A 25,733-nucleotide genomic window follows, 5' to 3' on the forward strand; every position below is an offset into this window, starting at 1 on the left:
TCCCTATTCAGGTGCCAACTGAAGGAAGTGACCTGATTAGGGCCACCCGGGTCACTCGCTGCCACCTCTTACCCTTCCATACAAATAAAGAGTTGGTCAGACAGTAATATAATATAGAGAATAGAAACCAAAATTACTTTATTAGTATGCGCTCGAGCAGAGTCCGGTCTGACCAGCCTCCTTAGATAGCTGTCGAGCGACTGACCCTCGTCCACAAGGTAAAGTCAGATATACATTTCCAACACCCCTAAGACCTGCCCAGATTGGAATTTTAAAGCCTGGGCATTGATGAACTGAGGAGGTACAGAAGGATGAGCTACCATCCTGAGATCGGGGAACACACTATTGTAGCTTCAAGGTTACTCAGCCAGTGCCCGTCTCTCTGAGAGTGGGAGCAGGGCTACCTATGAGGAAAGGCATGCAAACACAGAATGGTCTATTCATTAGTGCAGCGAAGCTCAACCTTGAATAATAAAGAGAAACAATCGAGGCAGACAGTATGAGACAGAAGCTTCATTTCGATCACGACACAAAATGGCGCTGAATAAAAAATCCTGCCGCAAATGCTAACTTAACTCACACAATCCTAGAAGGAGTCAGCTAGACGCATTTTCAGTCCAACAACGAGACACGTGTAGCCAACAGTGATTGGCTACCTAACCAGGCGTCTTTCAGCATCAGAAGTCCATGAGGCAAGGACCTGTCTGGGGCTGACTGTGCACACAGCTTCCCCGGCTCTTCAGGTGGATCCCCACACCAGAAGCAGCGGCCTCACACGCCTTCTTAGCAGACTGCAGGCAAGTGATGCTCTCACCGTTCTGGCCCTTCACTGTAATTCCTGAGTGGCATAATAACAGACGACACATGAAGCATCGCTGGGCTGGATACACCCTTTTTGCTGGAGCATTAATTTATTCCAGCGATGCTGAACTTTAAAAGGATTTGTTGAATACTCCTCAAGTTATATAGAAGATTTTCCCCTGTTTGTATCCTTTCCTAAGCTCCAGTCAGAGATCTGCACCCACAAATCCTCCTGCACCAAACTTTCATACTAGTGAAATATGGGTTTTCCATCTACTGATAAGAATGTTGGTACTTGGTATAACATATGGTTGCATTGATGTAGCCTGACTGTTAAATGAAACTGACCTCCTGTGCCACTTCTGAAGATGTAGTTTCAGCCATCAAGATGTGCATAACTATGGAATGTACATGTGGAGAGAACTGCAATGTTGTCAGGCCATAATTGTATTACACATGTCCCTGTGGGAACCTAGCCTCTATTGTGTAGATTTGTCAAGAGAATCCATTGAGGTTCTCAATTCCACGCCATTAACAAAGGGCAAAATTGTTGTTCAGGCCGACTCTTTTAAGACTCTTTGGGCAAGGCCTTCATGAATGATCGACTTTGAGTTTCTGATGCAAGAGCTTGGTAAAGCTAATGCTCAAAGATAAGATTTTCCACCTTCCCACATACAAGCATTACCACCTTCTATCCAGCATTACCTTTGTCAAACGTGCAGTGTGCAGTTGAATGCTCCATGATATATGTGGAAGTGACCCCGTCATTAAGATCTCCCTCAAAGCCCTGATTCCTGCTTTCCATTAGAGGGCCTCCTTTTCCTGTGGCCAAAGGGACACACGGTGATCCACAGGCAGGGAGGGAGAATTCCACATCCGGAGCACATGGACAAGAGCGGTCCTGGCCTCTGTGGGCAGATAGCACACTATTCTGAAGGCACAGGTTGGACAGGATATTTCGTATTTATGACATTTATTTTTAGATCTTTTAAGCATTTCAATAATGCAGTTATTATCAAGTTTTAAACATGCATTAAAGGAAGCCCCTGGTCCTACCATAAGATTTTCCAAAATAAGGTGAAGGGAATTTGTGATTTTTTTAAAACACAGAGGCCACGGTCACCCTTCTAATTTCCGGATGGCTTCTTGAAGATCTTCCCCTTCTTGACAAGTCTTGATTTCCATTCTATTCCAGCAGCAAAGGTTCAGCAACGTTTGGGCCACAGGGCCGTGATGAGCTTGAAGCCAGAGGTTTGGTGCGGCCGTATTTAGAATTAGCTTACATTAAGCTCCATGGGAGGATTGTGAAAAGTTCTGGTGCAACAAAGGGTACACCAAAGAAATTGAAAGGCTATATGGAGGCAAATAGACTGTGATTGGTGGATCTCTTCAAAGCTGAACTGCTCCTCTGTGTTACCTTATATATGCAGTTTCTACATAGCTCCTACTGGAAGATATTAGCTGTCCATTGACACATGACCGCTTGTGGACCTTAGCAAAAACTGGCAGTAGATTTCAAGCCTGTCACCCACGCATGCGTCTCATCCCTTCTCCATTGTGCACCCTGTAACGGTCTAGTTGCTAATGTGCAGGCCTCCCCGTCCCGGAAGCACCCCCACACAATGTATCACTCTCTGGCCAGGCGTGGCCAGAGAGTATAAATAAAGGAGCGGAGGTCGCTCGTGACCTTCCGGCTCATATTACCAGGCAGGAGTGTTGTGTCTCATTGTTACTCTTATACCACTGTGTAGCATATTGACGTGCTAGATCTATCTGAGCCTACCTGCACCTTTACACACCCCAATCCTTTCAATCAATGCATTTGTTTAATTTTAATATTTTTGGAGGGGCCCAGCTGTTGTCATTTGGTGCTGGGCTGCCCTTTTCATTCACTCATCCACGTGGCGTCTGCCATCTTGGATCAGTAAATAAAATAAAAAATAATGGCACCTCCAACATTCCGTAGGCGCAAGCGTGTGTGGGGATTTATGTGCGCATACATCATTAGGCATACACCCGCGCCTAGTGAATGAAGGGGCCACCAGCAGCGGCTGCATCATCAATGTTTCACCATTATTTCTGTTTTTTTCTTGCCAATGCTGCACAGCATCGGCTGAAAGCATTTTGGTTTTTGCCAATGCTGTGGAACATCAGCAAAAACATTGGTAATGCCAATAGATCAACAAGGTGAGATCTATTGGCTTTGCCAATACTTGTTTTTCAATGCTATTATGATGTGTTTGAAAAATACAGGCAGTAGTGCGTAATATTCCCTGTTGATAAAAAAAGCACGTCTTTCCTTTAGGATACTACTTAGGAAAGCTATATATTGTTTAACATGGGGCTTCTGTCAGGCTGTGCGGCCCCTTTTCAAGAGCCACGAGTTGAGGGGGTCTGGCTTCTGTGCGCTGGAAGCAAGAGCCGCACACAGATGCGCAGCGCTATGAGCCCAGCTGACTTTGAAATCCTTTCACAGGGGCCCTCGGCGCAGACCATGGACTACGTCTACGAGAGCTGGAAAAAGTACGAAGTGGAGTGTCATGAAAACATGTCTCGGGAGCCCCCACCCACAGGTAAGGGGTGTGTCTGTCTGTGTGTGTGTGTGGGGGGGGGTCTCTTCCGCTGCTGCCTTCTACTCGCCACCCCTCACTGGTCTCGCTTCTGCTCCCAGCTTCTAAGCTCTCGCCTCACACTCCCCCTTCTCTCCGCAGGACTCGTCTGTAACCGGACCTTTGACAAGTTCTCCTGCTGGCCGGACACTCTTCCCAACACCACGGCAAATGTGTCCTGTCCCTGGTTCCTGCCCTGGCACAAGAAAGGTAGAGTATTCCTGGAACACGGGGCTGTGAGGGAGGGCGACTGTCGGGGCTCTTGGGCTATCAGGGAGAGGACAGTGGCCCTCAGCGGGTTCAAGGAAGGGCTCTGAGGTCTGGGGAAGGTGACACGCCGTCATGGAGGGTCACTGGACCGCAGGATTGGAAGACTGGATACGCAAGGGTGGCTGTGGAGCCAAGACACGCCACTGGCGTTCCTAGGGAGGATCAGCGGAAGCAAGGCCGGCTTTAGCGCCTAGTGCGACAATGTTTGTTGGCGCCCCCCAGTGACCACCTCCGCCACAGATTCCCTCACCACCACCCTTTAACAGTGCCCTCAAGTCTCCATAACTGCTCTCTCTGGGACACATTTAATTAGTTTTAGGGCGCCGCCACCACTCATACCGGTGTAGAGTGTCCGAGCACTTTCCATCACACACACACCACACAGAGAACCAATCATAGGTGTGTAAATCAGCTGATAGGAAATGTTACATAAGAAAGAGGACTACAAGGTATAGGAGTCACATGCCATCCATACTGGTAGGCAGGACAGTTTAAGAGTGCTTGGTCTGGAGAAGCACCAACTAAGAATTTAAAATGTAGCACCATGGTCGGGGGTTCCCCCGTCATAGTCAAAATTGATTTTTAGCCAAATGAACCCTTTTCCCAAAATTAGGAAAACGAAAGACTGGGGAAATAATCACAGCACTCAAATCTATGCCCTGCAGTCTGCATACAGCTCTTCGATAACCTTTAATAGCTCACTGTTCTATGTTAGGATTATAACTTATAAACTGTAAGTAACAAAAGATCTTTCAGACAAAATCAGCAACCCACTGGCCTATTTACATGATATGCACTTTGTGATCTGAATGGTACACCGTACACCTTCTTTGCAGCAGGCATATTAACCCTCTGCGCTACCTTACCATGAGTCAAAACCTCAACCAGACAAACCTTCGATCTCTCTCTAGGACAAACATTGATCACCAGAGTTAGCTGGACAATTTTATTATTGCCTGAAAATTACTGGAGGCCAGGAACGTGGAAGGAGGTGCTTTTAAAACCATAATATACTTCTAACACGGCGTCCCCAACTGCTTCGGTCGCATGGCCTTAGAGGCGGCCCTGAGCGGCAGCAAGCAAGCGAGGGTGACTGTGGCCATTGCGGAGGAGGACTCATGACACCCGGAAATATAAGGGGCGTCTGCGAGGAAGTCTGGCACCTTTGTTGCTGGGTCATGCACGTAGAGGAGGCCAGTGGGCTCCTCAGATACTGGGGCTGGGGCTGGATGTCAACGATGAGGAAAGGCCAACAATGGGTTTGATTGTGGCCATTGAGGAGAAGAGGTGGCCCCGTCTGAGTGAGGTGATGCGCTACCAGGAAACTCCACTGGTACCATCTGGGACGGTGGCAAGGACTGCGGGAGAAGGCAGCGGATGAAGTGACTAGCGATGTCAGATGTGACCCTGGCCTCTAAGGACGGCAACTGTGACTGTGAGGGAGCAGGACTGAGGGAGATAGTAGGACAATCAGAGAAGTTGACAGTGGCATCCAGAAAGGGGGGCTCGGCATTCAAAGAGGCCGACGGGTGTCATCGGGTTGGCAGCTTGGAGTGTGACGGAGGACTGTTGGAAGGGCAACTGGTAGGTGGTTGGTGCTTTCTGAGAGGCAGGGCTGTAAGGATGGGTGGCAGTGCCCACAAGGTAGGCGGACATGCTTGACGTCGCAAGGTAGGTTGACTGTGGAGAACATGGAATGTAAGGGAGGCCATATAAGATGAAGACTATTTGTGTGGCTAGGGATGTCTGTGACAGTGACCGGGCCATCACAGACTGTGACAGAGGTCGTCAGAGTGAAGAGGGCACCGAGGAACGCAAAGGCCTTGCAGGGAGATTCAAGTGGTCCATGAAGCTGCGGCTGGGTTCATTCAGGAAGAGTGAGCGAGGCTTTTGGGGTCAGACTGGCTATTGAGGAATTTAATTGGTGCTACCAGAGTGCATGGTGGGCAAAAGTGATGTTTTCTCAAGAATCTCCGCTCCAGTGTGCGTGAGTCACAACAAAGACGTCTCCGGGCCTCCAGCTGTGGCACGTGCCCGGAGATGCCTCCTGTGTCTCACTATGCTTTGATGACCCAGAGTCATGTCTCATAACCCTTTGATGACCCGAGCCCTTTACTAGGCGACACTATTCGACAGCACTAGTGCATTTCCTGCCTCTTTTCCTTCCCGGAAGCACTTGGCTGGCAGCCTGGTGAGCAATGGAGACTTTCCTTCTGGCACCTAGGGGCCAGAGCATTGCACGCGTGCGCCAAGGCACGAGCCGGACTGTCCTGTGATATGTTTGAATAATGAATCATCTCAGATAATGCCTGGAATGTTGGCAGCAGGGTCCAACCACAGTAGAGGCCAATTTTAATGGTGTTATGTATTCCTATTCGCTATCCAAAATAACCCAGGGTGTATAAATGTCCTTAAATAGTGTGTAGAGTTCACCAGACTGACACAGTGAGACAGATTCATTAGCACTTCGAGCGATGCGAAGTCAGCAGAAAGGCAAATCTTTATTTGCACTGAAACACTGTCTGAAAGTAACACAAAATAGCTGTTTTGCAAGATGGTGTCCAGTGGGTGGTACGTAGGCGTTTCCATGCTTGCTTCCATGTTGACACAAAGCCCTATTTACTAATATTTGCAGATAGGGCATTGTGCCAAAAATATGCCTCCTTGAGGCAGACATAAAGTAGGAGACGTTCCCCACTTTACAATTGTGCTGCACTGTGCAGCACTCATATTAAGCGGGAAACGTCTTAAAACGTTCATCTAAGTATGGTATTTTGAGCTGGAAGAGGAGCCTTCAAGTATAAAACCTGTGCTAGACATCACACACTCATGCATGGTGAGAAGATGGGCACAGAGCAGCAGCGCTACATCTTAGTAAACATGTGGCTGTCCTGCTCGCTCCCACTTATGTGGTCCATATAGTAAATCTGCCTTAGCGTGCTTATCTTGAGTGCCAACCTGACGAGGAAAGGAACAAGATTCCTTCATTAATCCCTGATCCAGGGCCGGCTTTAGCCATGATGGAGCCTGGTGCGACAAGCTTCGTTGGTGCCCGCCAATTACCTCCTTCTTCATGGATTTCCTCACTACCACCCCTCTCATCTCTCCAAAACACCTCTCTCACATATATTTCATTTCTTTTATAGCGCTACTCATACTAATGTAGGGGGTCAGAGCGCTTCACATCACACATGCAGGTGATAACGAGGCAATGAGTCATACAAGTGTGTAAATCAATGTTTAGCAAATGTTACATAATATATTAAGGACTATTCGGTGAAGGAGTCCCATGTCAACCATACTGGTGGGCATTATGTTTTAAGAGTTCTTGGTCTAGTGAAGCACAAACTCGTGATTTAAGATGTAAAAGTCGTTGGAGTTGGCTTTACTAATAAGAATTTATTTCTACCGAAACAAACCTTTTTTAACAACCTTATGATAACGAAAGGCGTGGGAGAAAAGTTTAAGATTCTAAACATGTGCCTTGCAGTTTGTATGCAGCTCTTTGGTGCCAGTCCAAAGCTTCCTATATGAGAAGAATTGTAACTTATGAACAGCAAGTGACAAAAGCAGTAACCCAGTCAGCTATCTACATAAAATACAATTCTGTTATCTGCCGGTTACACATGCTTTGTAGCAGGCACATTAACCCTCTGTGCAACTTTATCATGAGCCAAAACTGCCACTTGACAAAATTCAGATCTCCTCAGCAAGTACATTAATCACCAGAGTTATCTTGACATTTTTAATATTGCTTGAACATTGCTGGGCACATGGTATATTTTTTTTTCAGTGTCTGGTGGCGGATTAAAGCAGCATTAGGTAGAATCAAGACTACACAACTGTGGTATTTAGCACCCCGACCTTCGAAAGCACTGACCGTGGGCCTCTGAGCAAACACTTGGGTCCTGGCTCTTATTCTTTAACACATTGTAGTTGTTTGTGAGTGTAATTTCCTATTTACCTAGCCCATGTATTCCCCCGTTTCCACCACCCTTATCTTTACCTCTCTATTAGTCTGGCTTTTGTAAAATTCCTTTTCTTTACTAATAATATGTAGGTCCATAGGATCTTTTGTGTCACATTTGCACCACAGTTTTGCTTGTCCCACCGTATGCAGGGCTCTCATGTAAGTTTGTGATTGTCTTTTGCCACATAATTAACGAGACTACTTTTTGTTAAGATCCTCCAGATGTTATATTCTATTCAAACTGTACTTCTTCTCAGGGTGTTTCCCATCTTTAGGTGCCATTCTTTTCTGCTCAGGGCATTGACGTCTCCACTTGCTATGCATGAGCATTGCTCCCTTAGCAGCAGCTTCATAACAATGTTTGTGATTTTGCGTGACATCATGTAATTCATCCATACTTAACCCTAGCATAATCCACTCTGATTATTTTGAAATTGTGTGGTTCAGTATTTCATGGCCACTGGGGCTTCATTCCAGAAGCCCTGCAACTTAGGGCATGGCCACAGGACCTGCAGAGCAATGCTTGTGTTATCACATGCCTTCCAGGACGTGGCGGACAAGCCATGAAACATCTCAGGTATTTTAACTGGAGTCGTGTACTAATCACATTTTATATCGTCAGTGATGTCTCTCCTCTTGACCCAGGCTGTCGCTTTTGGTTAGACCTTTTATTATTCCACTTGTCCTCTGAGACATTCATCCCCCGCTCCGTATCCAGATTTAACATGTGTGACCTCTAGGTGCACCAGAGGGTGGACTCCAAAGCATATTTTAGTTAAGTTAGTTATCAGACACCCTTCTCATCCACATGCTGCTCTAACTGCTAGAATAGCGCCTTGCCTCGCTGCTTCTCTTTCTTGTCCAGGGGTAACACCCAATCTCTTATTTAAAGTATTTAAATACTCCAGAAATGCAAAACCCTTTTCCATCATTCTAAAGATGTGATTGCACAATTTGCAGACATGTCACTCCCTATCCTTCCGCTCCCTCCTCTCCTGTAAGTAAGAGCAGGCTCTTCCGCTGCCGCAGTGAACTCCTCTCTGAGTTGTAGCAGATCAGTGTCAGCGGGGAAGGAAAAGATGGCAGACTTTCCTCAACCACAGCATAAGTATGCAAAAGGACCATAGTTATGTGGCTAGAGTACATTTTACGTAGGTGGCCTTTGTTTGGCATTCAGATCATGCCCCATAATGCCCTGTGAGTTTGTATCATGCGGGCCTTTGCTTTCATAAACCCTCTATAACTGCTCCCCGAGGGCATGGAGCTGATTCGCTCTATAGTAGGAAAGCTGGATCCCCTTTAGGAGTTGGTATTAAGATTCCTTAGGAAACACTTATATTTTTCTCATTCCACATAAACTTACCTGGCAACCTTTGTAGAGTTGCGAGATCGTCTCCAGGGATCTTGCTTAGGAGAGCGTGAACTATGTACAGTAGTTGGAAGACGGTATTCATTATGATAGTAAAGATTCTACCTAGCCAAGAGGTGAGTAGACTTTTCTATATGCTCATATCTTTTCCTTATAGAAGATATTGTATTCTGACATGACAGAGGTCTCCTCTATTCTCTGTTCCAAGGACCCCACCTAGTTACTGGAAAGGTGCACCGCCCCGAGCATTCCATCTGTCATTCTTCTTCACTTGAAAAGGGGACAAAAAGCCTCCCTGTGTTACCTTTAAATCATGGCTCTTCCCCAAATCGCATTGGTATTTGTCATCTGTCTAAGGGTCTGGATTTGCCAGGTTTGACAAGATGCCATCCATCTTATGATCCCTTCCTTCAAACAGAATTTCTTTAAGGGTTGTTTGTTCTTGACCATGGCTGACAAGCACCAGTTTCGAAATACAAATCTCAGGGTATTTGGGGCATCCTCACCTTGGTATTCTATTGGATTGCTTTTCTGTGAGTCGTGCCCATTTAAAAATGGTTCATTACTGGGGGTTATTAAGGCTCCTCACCAGCTTCCTCTAAATGTGATCCACTCGCACTGGCAAGGTGTTTTCTGCATCTAAATGTAACAAAACAAATAACCAAAGATGCTTTTTACCACTCTCACAATACTGCTCGCAATTTGCGACCAGCATTTTTGCAACCGGTAAATTAATTTCTGAAGCAATCTGTGTACACATAGGCCAGTTAGAAATTCAGATTCTGAATGGGTCGCAATCTGACCGACGTCATTACTATTCATGGAGTAGGTCACAAATGACAACTCGCTCCGACCGGAGGCCATCGCAGGGATGGTGACCCTATCAGGTCAGCAGACCACCATGTCTGTGATTGCTTTCCAATAAAATACACTTTTTTAAATCCGGTCTGTTAAAAGAAAAGTTTGGGCTTTTGTGTGTTTGAGAGTTGGCAGTAGTCCTGTAGACCTCTGACTACTCTCCAGCAACCTTTTTCTTACATTCAACAAAGCGGAATGTTTTTCAAAGGCCGCCCTTCCCTTTTATGACTGGGTTGCCGCCCCAACTTGGACTTTGGTAACAGTTCTTTGGTTTACAACTGCTTTTCAGTCCTAAACCATTGATACCCATGAATAGGAATTGCTCTTTGGAAGGGATCACTATAATACGACCCTTCCAAATAGTTAGTGCTTATCCATTTCCAAACCCATTTTAGGAATCAGAACAAAGTTACTGACTCCTAACCTGTATCTAACACATTCAACAGAGCAGCTTTATGGTTGCATACTACGAATCAGAGCATTTGCGACCACAAAAATGCATCGCACGTTACACACATATTCTCATTGGACTTTTTGCACGGTAAACAATCTTTCCTGCCTTTTTTTATTGCTTGTATACACTGACTGGCCCCTCCCCTATCAGGTTGTGGAGAAAAGCTTCCAGTCTGGTTCACCTGGACCTTTGTGAACATCTTTACACCCAAGTTCAAAAATACTCATCAACAACAAGATATGTACAATGTGATATGTTTGTTGGGCTGGGCATATCTGTAATGATGGCTTCTGTCATTTATTACCCTTCCTGTATGCAGAAAAGAGTTTAAGAGAACGATATATACATCATAAAAAGTAGTTTTAGTTTTTATTATTAATAGACAATTAAGAGCCTAATTGTCTATAAATAATAAAAACTAAAACTACTTATTATGATATATATATCTTTCTTGTCAACATAGTGATAACGCACTTTACATTGTCGATCCTTGTGTAAAATGGTGTCCACACAGCAGGTATTGGTTTCAACATTGTTGGTCTTAATGTGACCATCATTTCCTAGCTGGTGCATTTCTTAGAGCAAAACTATTAGATATATTTTTGTAATTAAGTCTGTTTCAAGGATTTAAACCTTTGAATTAAATTAGTTTATTTAATGATTTGTCACCATAGAATATTGCACTTATTTCTCTCTCCTCGCCTTTAGGTCAGACATCCTTATCACTCTTTTCTGTCGTAGTCCCCATTCCACATGCAGGCCTATGCCTCCTCCGCCACACCATTTTACAAACCCCAATGCACTGTTGGCTTTCTTCTCAAATGATAGCGCCCTGGGTACTTCCCTCCCACTTACTCCAATACCCCTGAAACTACCGTCTTTAAATGTAATGTTGATAAATAGTATTACTACTACTGTATCATTTATAGAATTTGTAGCCTTTCTAAACATTCTCTTTATCACTGTGAGCTTCTTTCCCCACCACTGTCCTTGGTGCAGTATTACTTACACCTCCATTTTGGGTTTATACACTGTTTTCAGGCTTGTGCAGTGTTTCCCCAAAACCTACTCTGTTCTTTCCGTTCCGTCCTAGCTACAAAAAACTTAAAGCTTCTTAGACTTAGCAGTCCAATCATATTGTATCTTGAACCATTACCTTTCTCATTTTAAAACATATTAAAGTATTGTAATAATATGCAACCTTTTCCCTCCCTTTGGTGGGATTTTGGATCGCAAGTTGCTCCCTCCCGCTTCATCGCTTCTCCATCTTTCCAGTATTTTCCTAATTCAGAAACCGGTTACGTTACTTCACTCATCGTGCACAATGGTATGTCGTCTTGGTTGCCAAGAGTCCTGTTTTGATATTTATCTTGCCCTATAGCTAAAAACTCCTACTCCAATGTCTCACGGGCGAGGCTTAAAACCTTGGCTCTTCCACATGGTGTGATGACATTACGTTGTCCTGTCTCCCATTTGGAATAAGAACACCTGACGATTATGTTTCTTTTGTTAAGTTTACGTAGTAGGGGTTTCAATGCTTTCCATTCCCAAAACATTGATTTTGGTACAGTCTGAGTAATATTTAGCCTTGAAACTAGTGAAAAGGAGCCGACATCCGTAACTCCACCATCATATGAGTGATTTGTTGAAAGGAGGATATTTTAGTCAAAATGTCTCCCATGTAAGTGCTTCTGCCAGTTTTACAGAGGATGATTCTGTGGGCTTTCTAAATGTCTACCATTTTGGCCTCTTTCAATCCAAAGTATATTTTGTACGAGAATTAAAGGACTTCTAATACATTGAGACCCATCCTCATTTTGCTTGAGAGTTCAGAATTGAATGCTTCTTCTACTGCGTTTATTTGACAAGTTACTCTTGCATAGTTTTCGTTTCTGTTTGTTCTCTTTTACTTTACCCCTTTTCAGTTTGTAAAACTAGTATTTTTTTCCATCTAGGCTCTGTTAATACACGCACATTGGGCCTTTAGGACAGCCACAAAAAACTCCTTATTTTGTACTCTTTCCTTCATTGTGATGGCTTTCTTTCTAGGAAAGGGGGGCCAGCCACTAAGGACCATGCTCTGGTACGGGACCTGTTTCGAGGAGGTTTTGACTTTGGTCAGGGCACATTTTGCTAAAAGAAACATGCAGGCCCCCAGAGAGTCACTGCTTCTTTGGCACTGTGTCATACAGGGCCAACAGCATTGCTGTTTCTTTGGACAGAATCCTCTATTTTCTGGGACACCCTGGCTCCTAAGTGAGGTTCCGTCTCTTCTGGGGAAGTGCAGCCCATGGTACCTGCCCTTCTGCTCATTGCCTCTCATTCACCATTTGGTCGCTCTTTCTCCTACATTGCACCGATGACATGGAACACTCTCCCTCAACACAGTCTCCTCCTCACTTGAGTTCCACCAGAAGCGGATAATCTGACTCTTCGTATAAGCACCTTGGGGACCACAAACCTACACACCTGCCCAATTTCCTTGATACTCCTTTGGAAATTAGATTGCTATACAAATCAATATAACATAACATGACATTTACTGGGCAGGGTCTATCGCTCATCGGTCCACAATCTGATGGCCTCCCGGTCAAGACCTGTACTTGGGCACTAATCTACTAGATTCTCCAACTTGGCCCAATGTCCACTTATCTCCCCTGCTTCCTTCCTCTCTCGTTTTTATTTTATAGCTTTATTTTTCAGTTTTGTATTAAACAAACAGACAGCAGCAGTTGAAATATAAGACATAAAGCATAGCGGGCATATTGTGGAAAGACACATCCAGAACCAAACATCCCATTCACGATTTCTGAGAGCTCAACCAGGAAATAGTATCTCTTCACACATAGGTGCGCCAAAATGTTTCAAATCTGTATGTGGAATCCACTGCACCATCCGCATAAGAACCAACATCCCTATTGTCAGCCATGCTGTTGCCATCTGAGAAGGCCGCAGTGGCCCGGGATCAAGGAGTGAGGTCCCTCCACACAGTGAGGTCCTGAATCACCTTGTTGTCCCACCTTCTTAGCTTAATGTGAAATTCCTCATCTTACTGACCATATAAATAAACATGATCTATTACACCTTTCACAATCAGGCTTTAGAAGTGCACATTCAACGGAGTCAGCCCTACTCTATGCCACTGAAGCACTGAGGAAACATGCTGATGAAGGAGATACCGCTGCACTGATCCTTCTCGATCTCAGTGCAGCTTTTGATACTGTATCCCATCAACTGCTCCTACAAAGACTGGAAGCATGCGGTATCATGGGTAAAGCTCTCTGCTGGTTAAAGTCTTTCCTCTCTGATCGTAGTTTTAGAGTGGCTCACGAGTCTTGTATATCAAAGAGCATGCCTCTCGAGCAGGGAGTACCGCAAGGCTCCATATTAAGCCCGACCCTCTTCAACCTATATGTAAGCCCGCTGGCCGAACAGGTCGAACAACATAATGTGTCTATCGTCTCATATGCGGACGACACACAACTAATTGTCCTACTGTCTCAAACAGATGAACTAGCAGCCACCCGTTTCTCTAACTGCCTATCAGAGGTTGCGAAATGGATGTCAAACCACTGTCTTAAATTAAATGGGAATAAAACGGAGGTAATGATTGTGGGGAAATCACCTACCATTTGGTCATCTGCCTGGTGGCCAGCTTCTTTAGGCCCACTACCCAACCCTAAAATGGAAGTCAAAAATCTAGGTATCTTTTTTGACGCAGAGCTGAATTTCATCAACCAAATACATAGGGTTGTGGGTAAATGTTATGGAGCGATCAAGGTTCTGAGGAAAATTCTGAACCTCATGCCCTCCAATGCTAGGAAAACCATTGTCCATGCAACAATAACTTCACAGTTGGACTATGGCAATGTTCTATATCTTGGAACTACCAAGGGAGGACTTGCCAAATTACAGAGGGCACAGAACGCTGCTGCTCGTTTGGTACTTGGCTTACCCAGAAGAGCTAACGCAGAGAAGGCACTGAAGAAACTCCACTGGTTGCCAGTTGGTAAGAGGGTCATTTTCAAGGCGTTATGCTATGGGCACCGCATCCTCATGAAATCCGGCCCTAAGTATCTGCACTCACTCCTTGAGGAATACAAACCTGACAGAACTTTACGTTCATCGGACAAGGCATTGGCTAAAATACCCAGGATACACAGAGCCAGGCAGGGAGCACGGTCCTTCAGATATCTAGCAGCAAAGACCTGGAACACTCTTCCAATAACCTTAAGAACAGAGACGTCTGAAATACGTTTCCGCAAACAACTCAAAACATGGCTCTATGGAAAAAAGAACTATTAGAGTTCTGATTATCATCTCCTCACTGCTATTTTCTTTCTCCTGTGTCATAGCGCGGGGACACACCGTTTGTGGTGTAACCAGGCGCTCTATAAATGTGTTATAAATAAATAAATAAATGCCCATTCCTGTACATCACTGTGCCAACGGTCAAAGTCAGGTGCTCTACTACCCATCCAGGATATGGCAATCCTGCGTCTGGCCAGAACTTGCGCCAGTTGCATGAATTTGTATGCTATCATCCTGTCCTTTGGAAGTTTAATGTTGCATAATATATAGCTTTGCAGTGCAAGGTCAAGGGGCAAGTGCACAGTCCTTTTTAAATCTGTAACCACCCAGTTTTAAAACCATTGCACCTCCCAGCATTACCAAGCACAATGCAAAAAACCCGCCTGCCTCTATCTTTAACCTACAAGCTGTGAAGAAGTGGGTGCTGAGTGGTAAAACCCCCAGTTTTTTTGGGACCTCCTGTAAGTGAGTCTCACTAATGGATCTTCACTCACTGTTAGCTTCTGTTTAAACATGGCTTGAACTGCAAATGTCAATACTTACATTTTTATAATAAAGTCAACTGATGTGCACAGCTGGAGTAAAGATCTTGAAGCAGGCTGGGTGCCACATGGGTTCACATGGGTGTGCACAAGTGTTGAGGCTGAGAGGAGTGCTCATCTAACTCATCATAGTATCTGCACACAGCACTGTCACAGATAGGTCCCAGGTTAAACTGAATATGCCCTACCCAGGCCTTATAATTCAGTTGGAAATCGAATAATAAATGTATCCATCTCCTTGGCTGAAATGCAGACTTTGTAGTGTAGAAACATCCTTTACTCTTTGGGTAAAATAAGCTTTAATGCAGCTTTTGATTTGCACAATGTAGAAAAACCATTGACATGACTTTTCCTATAGTTTCACAAGTCCCAAATAGATAATCAGTGACAGCTTTGTCTTATATTCATTTGTTTATGTATTATTACAATGAACATATCTACCTGAGCCAGTCTTCATGGGATTCGGGCATTAACTACCCTCCTGGGTCAATTTAATTTATCTGCTGACATGTCAAAGCCTTCCCCTAAACAAAATGTCCATTTGAAAGTATTGGATCTTGCCTAGGACAGGAAGCTGCAAGCAGAAATCTCTCCAAGGTGATTCAGTGCCCCTCTTTAATAAGCATGAGCCATATGCTCAAATAGTAGGTGAAGGCAGTGTGGGCAGACTTCTGGCTGCAGTCACTTTAGGGGCTTCCTTTGAAGCTTGGAGATGGGAGACACGTTTTGACTGGGAGGAGTCTGACTCAGAGGAGAGGACTTCCTCAACCTTGCTTTAATGCACATTCTGAAAATATCCCTAGTGCTGTGTAGGGGGTTGGATTGCCCAGGGCTGCCACTAAGAAATGTCAGTCAGGGTGAGGAGTGATGAGCCATCTCTAGAGTGGGTAGGGACTTCCACCTTTTATAACTCTCCACCGTCATTTTTAAAACCCTACACAAGGGAAGAGACTTTGAGAAGTTGATGGAAAGAATATGGACCCAGTGTGTGGATGAACCAGTGGCTTAACGAAACTTGAGGGGGCCCACCTGCAAAGTGAATGAAGGGGGCCCCCTCCGACCACACTCAGGAGCTCTGCTGACAGGGTACTGGGTGAAAGGGCCCCTTGGAGCTTGCCCCCCCACACCGCGGGGGCTGTGGGGGCCTTTGTTACGCCCCTGGGATGAACTCCTGTCTGAAGTGCAGGAACCAACTCTGGAATTGTATCCTTTGATCTTTGTCTCCAGATCTAGTGTCACTAGTACTCTTTCTCCTTGGGGACAGTAGAGGGGGCGTACGAAGAATCCGGAAAGAAAGGGATCCCCTGGACCTTTGTCGACGTGTTGTAGCAGTAGAGTTGTAGGAGTGGGGTACCCCAGGTTACCCCTAGACACATAGGCACCTGTCATTGGCTGAATGCCTGGATACTTAGGAAATGCAAGTAGGGGGAGTGGTCTGGCTTGAGTACTATGGGATGCTGCTGCATGTATACCCCAGGTCGGTAGACTACCAGGAGCTAGGACAAGAGGCCGGGCCAAATCACTACAACTAACTTGCAGCTAAGAAGGAGGAAATATTAGAGTTAGAGTCTGAATCAAGGCATCAAAAACCTCCCAGAAAACAATTCTGACAATTTGGAGGGCATAGGGCTCCCACAATGACCCGTAGATGCCAAAATGTGCCACCAGGAGTTAGACACAAATAACCCCATATGAATTGTCTCCCGGGGTCAGACATATACCAAACAAACCAAAGTGTTCACATGCAGCGTATCTGAAAGCCATCACAGGTGCTCTGTCACTAGGGAATACCGCGGCAGCAAGAAAATCAGTAGCGGGAACTACTTTACACCCCAAGTGGCATTGGGTTTCCCCAAGGGACCAACAAGCCATAAGCTTTGTTGTGATAAATTTGGACATTTCCACAATTAGAGTTGGGTAACCTGTATACTTATGCTCTCATTGGAGAGCCCCATGGCCGTTCTGCGAACCCCTTCGGGAGGGGTGTGTTCTAGGCTACAGAAAGAGCACTGTGTCCCTTCCCTACTGCCAGCACCAAGAGAAGAGCAGTGGGAGCACTGGGTACTTTGATTGCACCTGCCCTGCACTGAAAGAGTGAGCTCTTGGGGCACAGGGGGTGGTGGGAGAGCCAGGACTCTTCATGCAGCATAGGAACTGCTGTGTGGGTCTTCCCAAGAAGGGACAGGAGGCACCTGCTGAGCCAGCATGTGGGCACTTTAAAAGAGGAAAGAAAAGATACCCCAAAAAAGGAGTAGAAATCAGTCCACAGCTGCATCAAAGTTTTCACTCCGGGCTGTAAGGTGCCCCATAAAGCCAAGAGGTAGCTTTAAAAAATACATACTGTGATTGATGGTGTTCATGAAGGACTTGGTCACCTCCTGAAGTGTTTCAAACAGGAGCAATGCAGACCCTCAAAAGTGCACACACCATTTATTGTGAAATTTGGCCACTACATGTCTCCCAGATCCCATTAACAACGACCCTGAGAAAGGTTTTCCAGTGTTGTTTGTTCCATTGTTGAATTCTTAGTCTCCAGCCCACAGCACATACCTAAGTAAGGCTAGGACAGCTCTGCTTTGCTATCCTGAGAGTCAACTGCTGAAATAAATATGTGACACCCAGTTTGGGGGTCCACAGTACAAGAGCCCCAGCACAACAGAAGTAAAAGGTCCTTGTTCTTACAACTGAGGCCTAGTAACTACGAATAGGACACTTTGCCCCGCACACTTTTACTCCGTGTGCCATTACCCCGCAGTTTTTACACTGCAAAATCTTTTACAACGCAGGGCTTTACAACGCAATCCATTACAACGCATTCCTCATTACAACGAAATTTACTATTCTAACTCCCCCGGGGCGTTACTTTGGGGAATGCGTTGTAATAGTTTGCGGTGTAAAGCCCCACATTGTAAAAGATTTTGCAGTGTAAAAAATGCGGGCTAATGGCACGCGAAGTAACGCATGCGGGCTAAATGATGTTTCCCAGTAACTACTGTTTGTCCTGGGACTCACAACTCCGATTACTCACACAAATACCAGAATTTCAGGCAAGTTCCTATATGGGCAAAAATGTAATGCAGGGCAACATACCAGCATGTGAATTACAGCTGTTAAACAACTTATTCCACCTTACATGCAACATGCGTCAAAATATTTGTGTGGACAAAACACATGTAGCAGCCGGCTACTTCATCACCTCCCAGCTCAACACATTACCCTGCCCTGTCCAAGCAGCAACTTTTCATTTTCCATTCTCCCAGTCTCCAGAGCTCGGTGGCTGCAAAAACACCATGGCAATGTATCTCCTGGAGTCCAAAGTCCCCACAATAGCTCTCAATGAAAGCTCTAATCACCTCCAGTAGCCTCTGTCTCACTCTCAAATGCACCCTGTGAAATACTCCACAGAACCTTAAGAGGAAATTGGGGCCAGATTTAGAGTTAGAGGCACAAGTTACTCCATCACAAGCGTGACCAGTATCCTGCCCGCCTTATTACAAGTGCATTAAATCCTATGACACTTGTAATGAAGCAGGCAGGATATCTGGCACATTTTTGACGGGGTACCTATCTATCTAAACCATACTCTCCTCCTCTGCTTTGAGGTCATCCAACATAGGGGCATATGTACAAGCCCATATCGCCACCACAACGTTATTTTTTACGACGTTGTGGTGGCGATAGGAGCATTGCCTTATTTAAAAGGCAGTGTTAAGCCACTTAACGTGGCTTAACGCTGCCTTGTAAATTAGGCCCCCTTTCAGGCTATGGTTAGCGTGAAAGGGGTGGGCAGTGGGGGTTGCTGTGGGCGTTCCACCGCAACACCGATTGATTTTGACGTGGTCTCCTATGTACAAGGGTGGCGTAAATAGTATGGAGTGCCAAAATGAAGACCAGGGAAAAACTGGTCTTAACTTGGCGAAACGAGGAGAAATGCATTATGTTAGCGACGGGTAGCGTGGTGCAGAGCGGGCGGGCCAAACTACGGAGGAAATGTGTAAAGCATCCGCGCAGCACACACAGGCTACACACCAGGCACACTACAAAAAGAGACCACACCAGTTTAGGTGAAAAGAACAGCATATGTATTATGCAAAACACAGCAAGAGGTAATCACAGTGGTAACACTGTGCCAACTGGCACCAGGTAATCATGTACAGAGGGGACTATTTACAGGGCAGGGCCAATCGGGCCGCTGCCAGAACCATTGCAATAGGACAAAGGGTAAAGGAAAGTCCATCAATAAACGTATCACAACCAGCAGCTACTGGCAACTACTGGACTCAGCTCAGCACCTTAGCATGAACCCCATTAGGCATAAAAGCGTAAGCATGAGGCATAAACACAAGCATAAATCATGTAAACATCATATTAAACCCGCACATTGACTTTGGCATCATCATAAGCATACGTGCGGTGTCATTAGGTCGGAAAGCATCATGGCCTGACATTCATAATAGGCATGGAATCAGCCCTGCATGCCTAAATCACATTATATAAGTACAATGCATATGAGGCATAACAACATTAGTAGTGGGCTCAACCCCATGAACAGGACGGCCTCCCCAGCAGGCAGGACTCACCTTAGGAACAACTCAGCAGCGTTCACCTTAGGGGGGAAAACCTTAGGCATAACCAATACCTCAGGCATGACACCACAATTAGCATATGCATCAACATAAGAGCATGCATCATCCCATTAGCGTAGGTCACATTAGCCCTAAATTACGAGGCTCCTCCCTGGGCATAAATGCACACAATCAGCATGGGGCCGACACATGAACATCAAACCTGTGAGCATAGGCCCCCCCTCCCATTAGCATAGACACATGGGGCTTTATGCATCACATTATGCATCACATTAGGCAGGAACATCTGCAGTAGGCCTAAGTCCCATTAGATTACACCTTAGCATAAGGGCAGATCTAAGTTCAATTCAGGCCCCAGCCCTCCTGCACCGATTCACATAAGGAAGCTTGGCTCAAGGCTGCCGCAGTGCACCAATAAGGCCCACAAGTGTCTGGTCAGGTATGCGTCCCTCTTCTACACGCAACAACAATATGGCACCGTTGCAGCTGCCCACTGTCCGGCGGGGCAGCTGGGGGACAGTCAACCACGGGCTCCACAGTCTACAGATGTGAGCTCTCTCCGGGACTCGGGATACTGAAGTGCCCCCAACTGGTGCAGATAGCCAAACCCGGGCCCTCAGAGCAACACAGGGGGGAGGCGGGCACCGACCCCGTGCCCCTCACCCCACCTACCAGACAGTGCCAGATGCTTCTAGAAGCGTCTGGGGAAACTGGTCCTAACTGGTCTAGGGGAAGGTGTAGAGCACCCTGGGTGCCAGGCTTCCCTCCAAAAGCTGGGGTTGCTGGGAAACAAACAACTAGACTGGCAACCCAGCTTCGACAGGCAGGCACACAGCAATGGCGTCCATTTTAAAAGTAACCCTTCTGCAAACGTGAAAATAACTCTGCGCACACCATTGCGCAGCATGTATCACTGCATCTCGCACCACACATGGCCTATACATTCCTCTACTATGGGGGAGAAAAAGAGAAAAATTCAGGGAAAAAGGGCCAAGTCCAACACATTATTTCTCCTCATTTTTGCTTTTTCCATGTTGCTGCCTTGTGCAACACACATGGAAAAACCAAAAGCCCTTGAATTGTTTATGTACAGGAAGGTTCCACTTCCTGTACAGAAACAATATTAAAAAAAAAAGCCATTTTGTGACTTCATTGTGTGCTGCATTAAGCAGCACACATGGAAGCGACAAAATGGCATTTAAAGATTCTTTATGTACAGGAACGGGGACCTTCCTGTATATAAACAATATTTCCCTTGCACGCAGACACCCTTGCACTATGGTGCAAGGAGGCCTGCGTTGGCGCTACACTTAGCAGTGCAGGGGGAAACACAAGGCATCACCATATAGCTGTAAATATGGTGCAGCCTTGCGTTTCTGAAGTGGCGGAGTGAGGAGTTAAGCTGTGACGGCTAACGCCTCACTGGGCCACTTCCTTGAACATATGCCCGATAATCTGTAGGAAATCATTTATTTCCCCTCTATAGGAGCAGGCGTGTTGCTGCTCAGGGGCTCCACCTTTTACAAGCCCCCCTCATCCATGTCACGCACCTCTTCGGGGAAAAAGGCCGAAATTATTTTGCGTGAATCCCCTAATAAGAGGACGTACGTTAACGTTATGTATACTCCTTTCCTCTTTCATAAGTAAACTCAGCTCAACAGATAGATGCCACGTTTCTCTGTTCAGCCCTGACGCACGGCCAGTCAGTAGTCAGTCACGGGCATGCAGTGCACCAGCCACCTACTCTGCCAGGTCGCCCTCGTGCGTACATATTTACGCACATACGCGGTGTTTAGACAGCCCTGGGTCAGGGAGCGACAAGGTCGTGAACCAACGCTTGTTTTACACAATGTATTTTGGCTCACGTCCTTGCCTCCTGCAGGGAAGCATAACTGCTGCCCGCAAACGTAAATATTTGATTACTCCGTGTTTTCAGGCCATGACTAACTCGCTAACAGCGACGCTCACGATACCTAAATTAAACAATAAAACACGGGCCAATGAAGGAATACGTTGTGCGTGCGTGTGAAGAATGCTCCTCGCGCTGCATCCTGCAGCTGGAGTGCTGCTGCGCGCCTGTTTTAACGGATGATGCTCAGCCCGCGCCGCCATATTAGAGCGAGCTCTACTAGGGACCAGGGCTTGCATTTGTAAACAAAGGCACGTGCAGAGACACTCGCGTTTTGACAGCTGACTCAATTAGCAGCCTCGACACTCTGGCTCTGTGCCACGCACTGTTGCAAGCAAGCACCTGCTTGGAGACAACATGCCGTTGTTAAAATTCATTTTCCAAGATCCGCCAGGATCGACGATTAACTTATCAACAGGTGCTTCCGACATACTGTGTGGGTCGAATCATGCGGAAATCCCTGCACATTCTCAACCACATTATTTACATGTCTTTCATTTATATCTGTAGGCAGAGCGAGCCTTTGCTAAAATAGCGCCTTTGGCGTGGGCGCAAAGAAATTTGGCACCCTTGCTGATGGTAGTGAATTAAGGGGCATATCAGCAACAACCGGCGATAATTATCGCTAAGCGCACTTAGCGCTAGGATAATTATGGCCGGCTAACGTGGATTTTTATCGCTGAGATAGCGTGCTAGTAGCAACGCTTATCTCAAAAGTGATAAAAATCCTCACGCTAACTTCCTAACGTGAGATTATCGCTGGAAACCCAGCGATAATCTCACGCAATGTGGCGTTAGCTTAATGATAGGGACTCACAAACTTAGCCATGATATCCCCCTCCATAGGATATCATGGCTAAGTCAGTCCTGAAGCAGGCGTAAGGAAAGTAGCGATAACAGGGGTTATCGCTACTTTTCTTGCCGCTATGCTTCATAGCGTGGGGCTTGATGATAGGAGAAATGTCGCTTAGCGACATTTATCCTGTCATGGCAGGTCAGGAACGCCCACTTTGCATCTCATTAGAGATGCAAAGCTGGGCGTTAAAAACTCCTACGCTAACGCAAGTTTTCATGCGTTACCGTGAGCTTGCTAATTAGGCGATAAAATTATTGCCGCTTTTCGGCCGAAAACGGCCGCAAAAGCGGCGATAATTCTATCGCCTCGCTTTGCTGATATGCCCCTAAATGAGGCAGCAGGGGGCCGATTTATGTCCACTGGTCAGTACCTGGATGAGCAGGGACTGGCCCCTGAACACAGACATCCCCGGATTCCCCCAGCGCACCCAAATCATCCGTAGCTTTGCTGCCTCAGAAGAGGGTTTTGTTGAAGTGTGCCAGCAGGGGTCACAGGGTGAAGGGAGGGCAAAGAAGGAGAATAAAGGGGGTGTTAAAAACAAAAAACGTCGCCCGCGGTAATAATAAAGGACTGAGATCAGTTTAAACTGGCTAAGTACACAGAAACAAAGAAGGGACAAGGCTGGAGAAAGATGCGGAGGGCGTTGCTGTTGACATAACCTTAATGCACACGGCTCCATGCGCGCCACACAATATTGGCGCCCTGGGCCCAACTCGCCCATGCTAAAGGCCGGCCCTGTCTGTAGGCTTCTGCTCCACTGGCTGGATTGGTGATATCACGTCCTGAAGCAACATGGTTTAAATAGCATTTACATTATATATTTTTTCAACATAAGGTAGGAATTCCTGTACCCAAATCTAAATTGGGAAAGTCAGAAATTAAGTGAACAAAAAAATAAAATTGGCATTGAAAACACGGCTGTTGTTGTATGCATTATTACATTGTTATTAAAAGTTAAAGTGAAAGTATTGGCTTTGCGTTACTATATGTCGCCTACTGTTGAAAACACATTTATTATAAGTTATCTTATATTGTCTACTGTCCAGGGTTCATGCACCCTGAGCGGTTTCTTGGTAACCCTTGAGTGGCTGCGAACATCCTACACACCGCATAAGAACAACAGGGAGGAGGTAGCTCTTGAGTTGCTTCCTCCCTATTGAGAAGTGGTTGGAAGTCTGACACCTCAGTGGAAGAAGCTTGTTCCAGAACAATAAAGCACCCCTCAGACCCTCTGCGTGTAGATTCTAGTTGTTCTCGGCACACCCGGAGTCAGGACACCATCATACTGCAGAAGTGTAAAAACACAAAAAACAAGACAGCAAGCCTTGTCCATCTATGCATCCTGGATCTGGAACAACATCCCAGTATCCATCGGTGATTGCCCCAAAGCTGCTCCAATTTAGTAAAGAGTATAAGACTCACCTCTTTAAAAAACACTGCATCACAATGCATTTACCATCCGCGACCCAACTTCCTCTCACTTGTTGACTTTATGCTTGTTTTGGACCACGTGCAGTGCCGTGCTGCCTTTTGGCTAGGTTCACTCTATGGAAATACCATATAGATAGAGACATGGGAACCTTTAATGGAAGACGTTCCTGAGATTACAAATAATCTCAACTACTTTAAATGAGTGGCTGTAGGCGGAGCAAGGAATGCTATACCTTAAAATATACCCTTGCAGGTGTTGTCAGCCAGTACATAGACTAGAACAAAGAAAAGGGTTAGTCAGTAGTGAATTTAAGAGCCCTTGTGGTCATGTGCACGTCCATGTGCTGCAGAAGCTGAAGTCAACCCCAGTACTGTATTTGGGAGCCTATGATCGACGAACCCAGATCCCATCATAGTAGTGACCGACTAGATGCGGCCTAAAAGTGAGACACGGCATGGTCTAGCCTAGGGTCCAAAGCCGGAAAAGTAGTCTTCTGCTGTAGAAATATCTAAAGTGCGTGTGAAAAAGTGCCAGAGAGATGCAAGCAAAATATGTAGCAGAAAAAATGTGTTGGGAAAATTGCCTGTAATGAAGTGGCCAGTGTAAATCGGTTTATTTGAGTGTAAACAGAAGACTGTATGTTTTTATTGTATGAAAAAGCCAGAATAGGTAAACAAATGACGAGGAGTAAGAGATTTATGGAGGATTAAACAATTGTCTAATATAATTTAAACAATGTTAAAGGATGTCTTAATGTGTTTTATTTACTCCCATATTCGTGCAAGGAGAGCCCCTCTTACCCCCCGGAAAAGTTATCTGATACAGGGGTAAATTGGGAATTTGGGAGCAGGATTGGCCAGGCAGGTCAAGTTACTGGATCAATCACATAAACCCACAAACCAGGGTGTGTTCCGCGCAAGGCCCAAATCTCAAGACTCCAACCCCATGAGAACCCCTTCCCTGGAGCTGAGCCACTCCTCAGACCACTTCTCAGAGGGAGGCAAGTAGAAACCAAGTAAGAAAAACAAGGCAAAACATAACAATCACCCAAAGCAAAGCATAGGTGAAGTAAGTCCACCTCGGGTTGAGAGGGGTAGCAGTCAAATGGTCGCCAGGTAAATGGCAAGCGGTGAGTTCAGTATGTGTGTCTGCCTAAGGCAAAAGACGGATGGTGGAGCTTTGTGAGAGTCACAGGCCAAAGTCTGCAGTCAGAGTGAGGTCCCTGGGTCCATGGGCCAGTCCTAACTAATTGTTTTCGCTCTAACCTCCCGCAGTGCAGCATGGGTATGTTTACAAGTGGTGCGGCCCAGAGGGGCAGTGGGCCACAACCCCGAGTGGAAACGCCAGCAGGGACTCCACGGAGTGCGAGGTGGATGCCGACGAGCTCCGAGCTCAGGTCAGAACCAAAGGGGCCAATGTGTGGGTGGGTGTTCAAAAACCTGTGGTGCGCTGGTGCAGCGATGCAGTGTGCGTGGCTCGCGAGTGATTCTGATGGTCTACCATGGCCTTTGCTGCTTTCTATTTCAAGGCCAGTATTTAAAGCTCATGATCAGTTAGACAAGTTCTGCTTTTGTCTATGACCATCTCAAATGATCCTCCAGTCCAATGTCTTTTAATGGAGGGTACTGACTAGATCATCATTCGCTGTCATTACAACTTGGAAATGTTGAGGTTTTAGTGAGACCCAGAGCTGTGGTGGTCGGTCTGGGAATCCAGTGAGCTGTGAGCTTCTTAGTGTGGATGTGGAAGGCTCCTGTGGTTACCTT

The 25,733-nt window shown here is 46.0% G+C and overlaps 1 protein-coding gene across 5 annotated transcripts in view; it reads left to right on the forward strand.

The window, feature by feature from the left end:
• Nucleotides 1-25,733, forward strand: part of GCGR (glucagon receptor) — a 482,251-nt gene that overhangs the window by 350,679 nt on the left and 105,839 nt on the right. For 4 of the 5 annotated variants that reach the window (XM_085617519.1, XM_085617521.1, XM_085617520.1 and 1 more), the window contains exons 3-5: nt 3,278-3,374; nt 3,513-3,620; nt 25,242-25,363. In XM_085617519.1, the coding sequence (XP_085473645.1) occupies nt 3,278-3,374; nt 3,513-3,620; nt 25,242-25,363 (327 nt within the window). The remainder of the gene's footprint in view (nt 1-3,277; nt 3,375-3,512; nt 3,621-25,241; nt 25,364-25,733) is intronic. The other variant, XM_085617523.1, reaches the window with a different exon arrangement.

The sequence above is a fragment of the Triturus cristatus genome, chromosome 7 (assembly GCF_964204655.1).
Source record: "Triturus cristatus chromosome 7, aTriCri1.1, whole genome shotgun sequence".
NCBI lineage: Eukaryota > Metazoa > Chordata > Amphibia > Caudata > Salamandridae > Triturus > Triturus cristatus.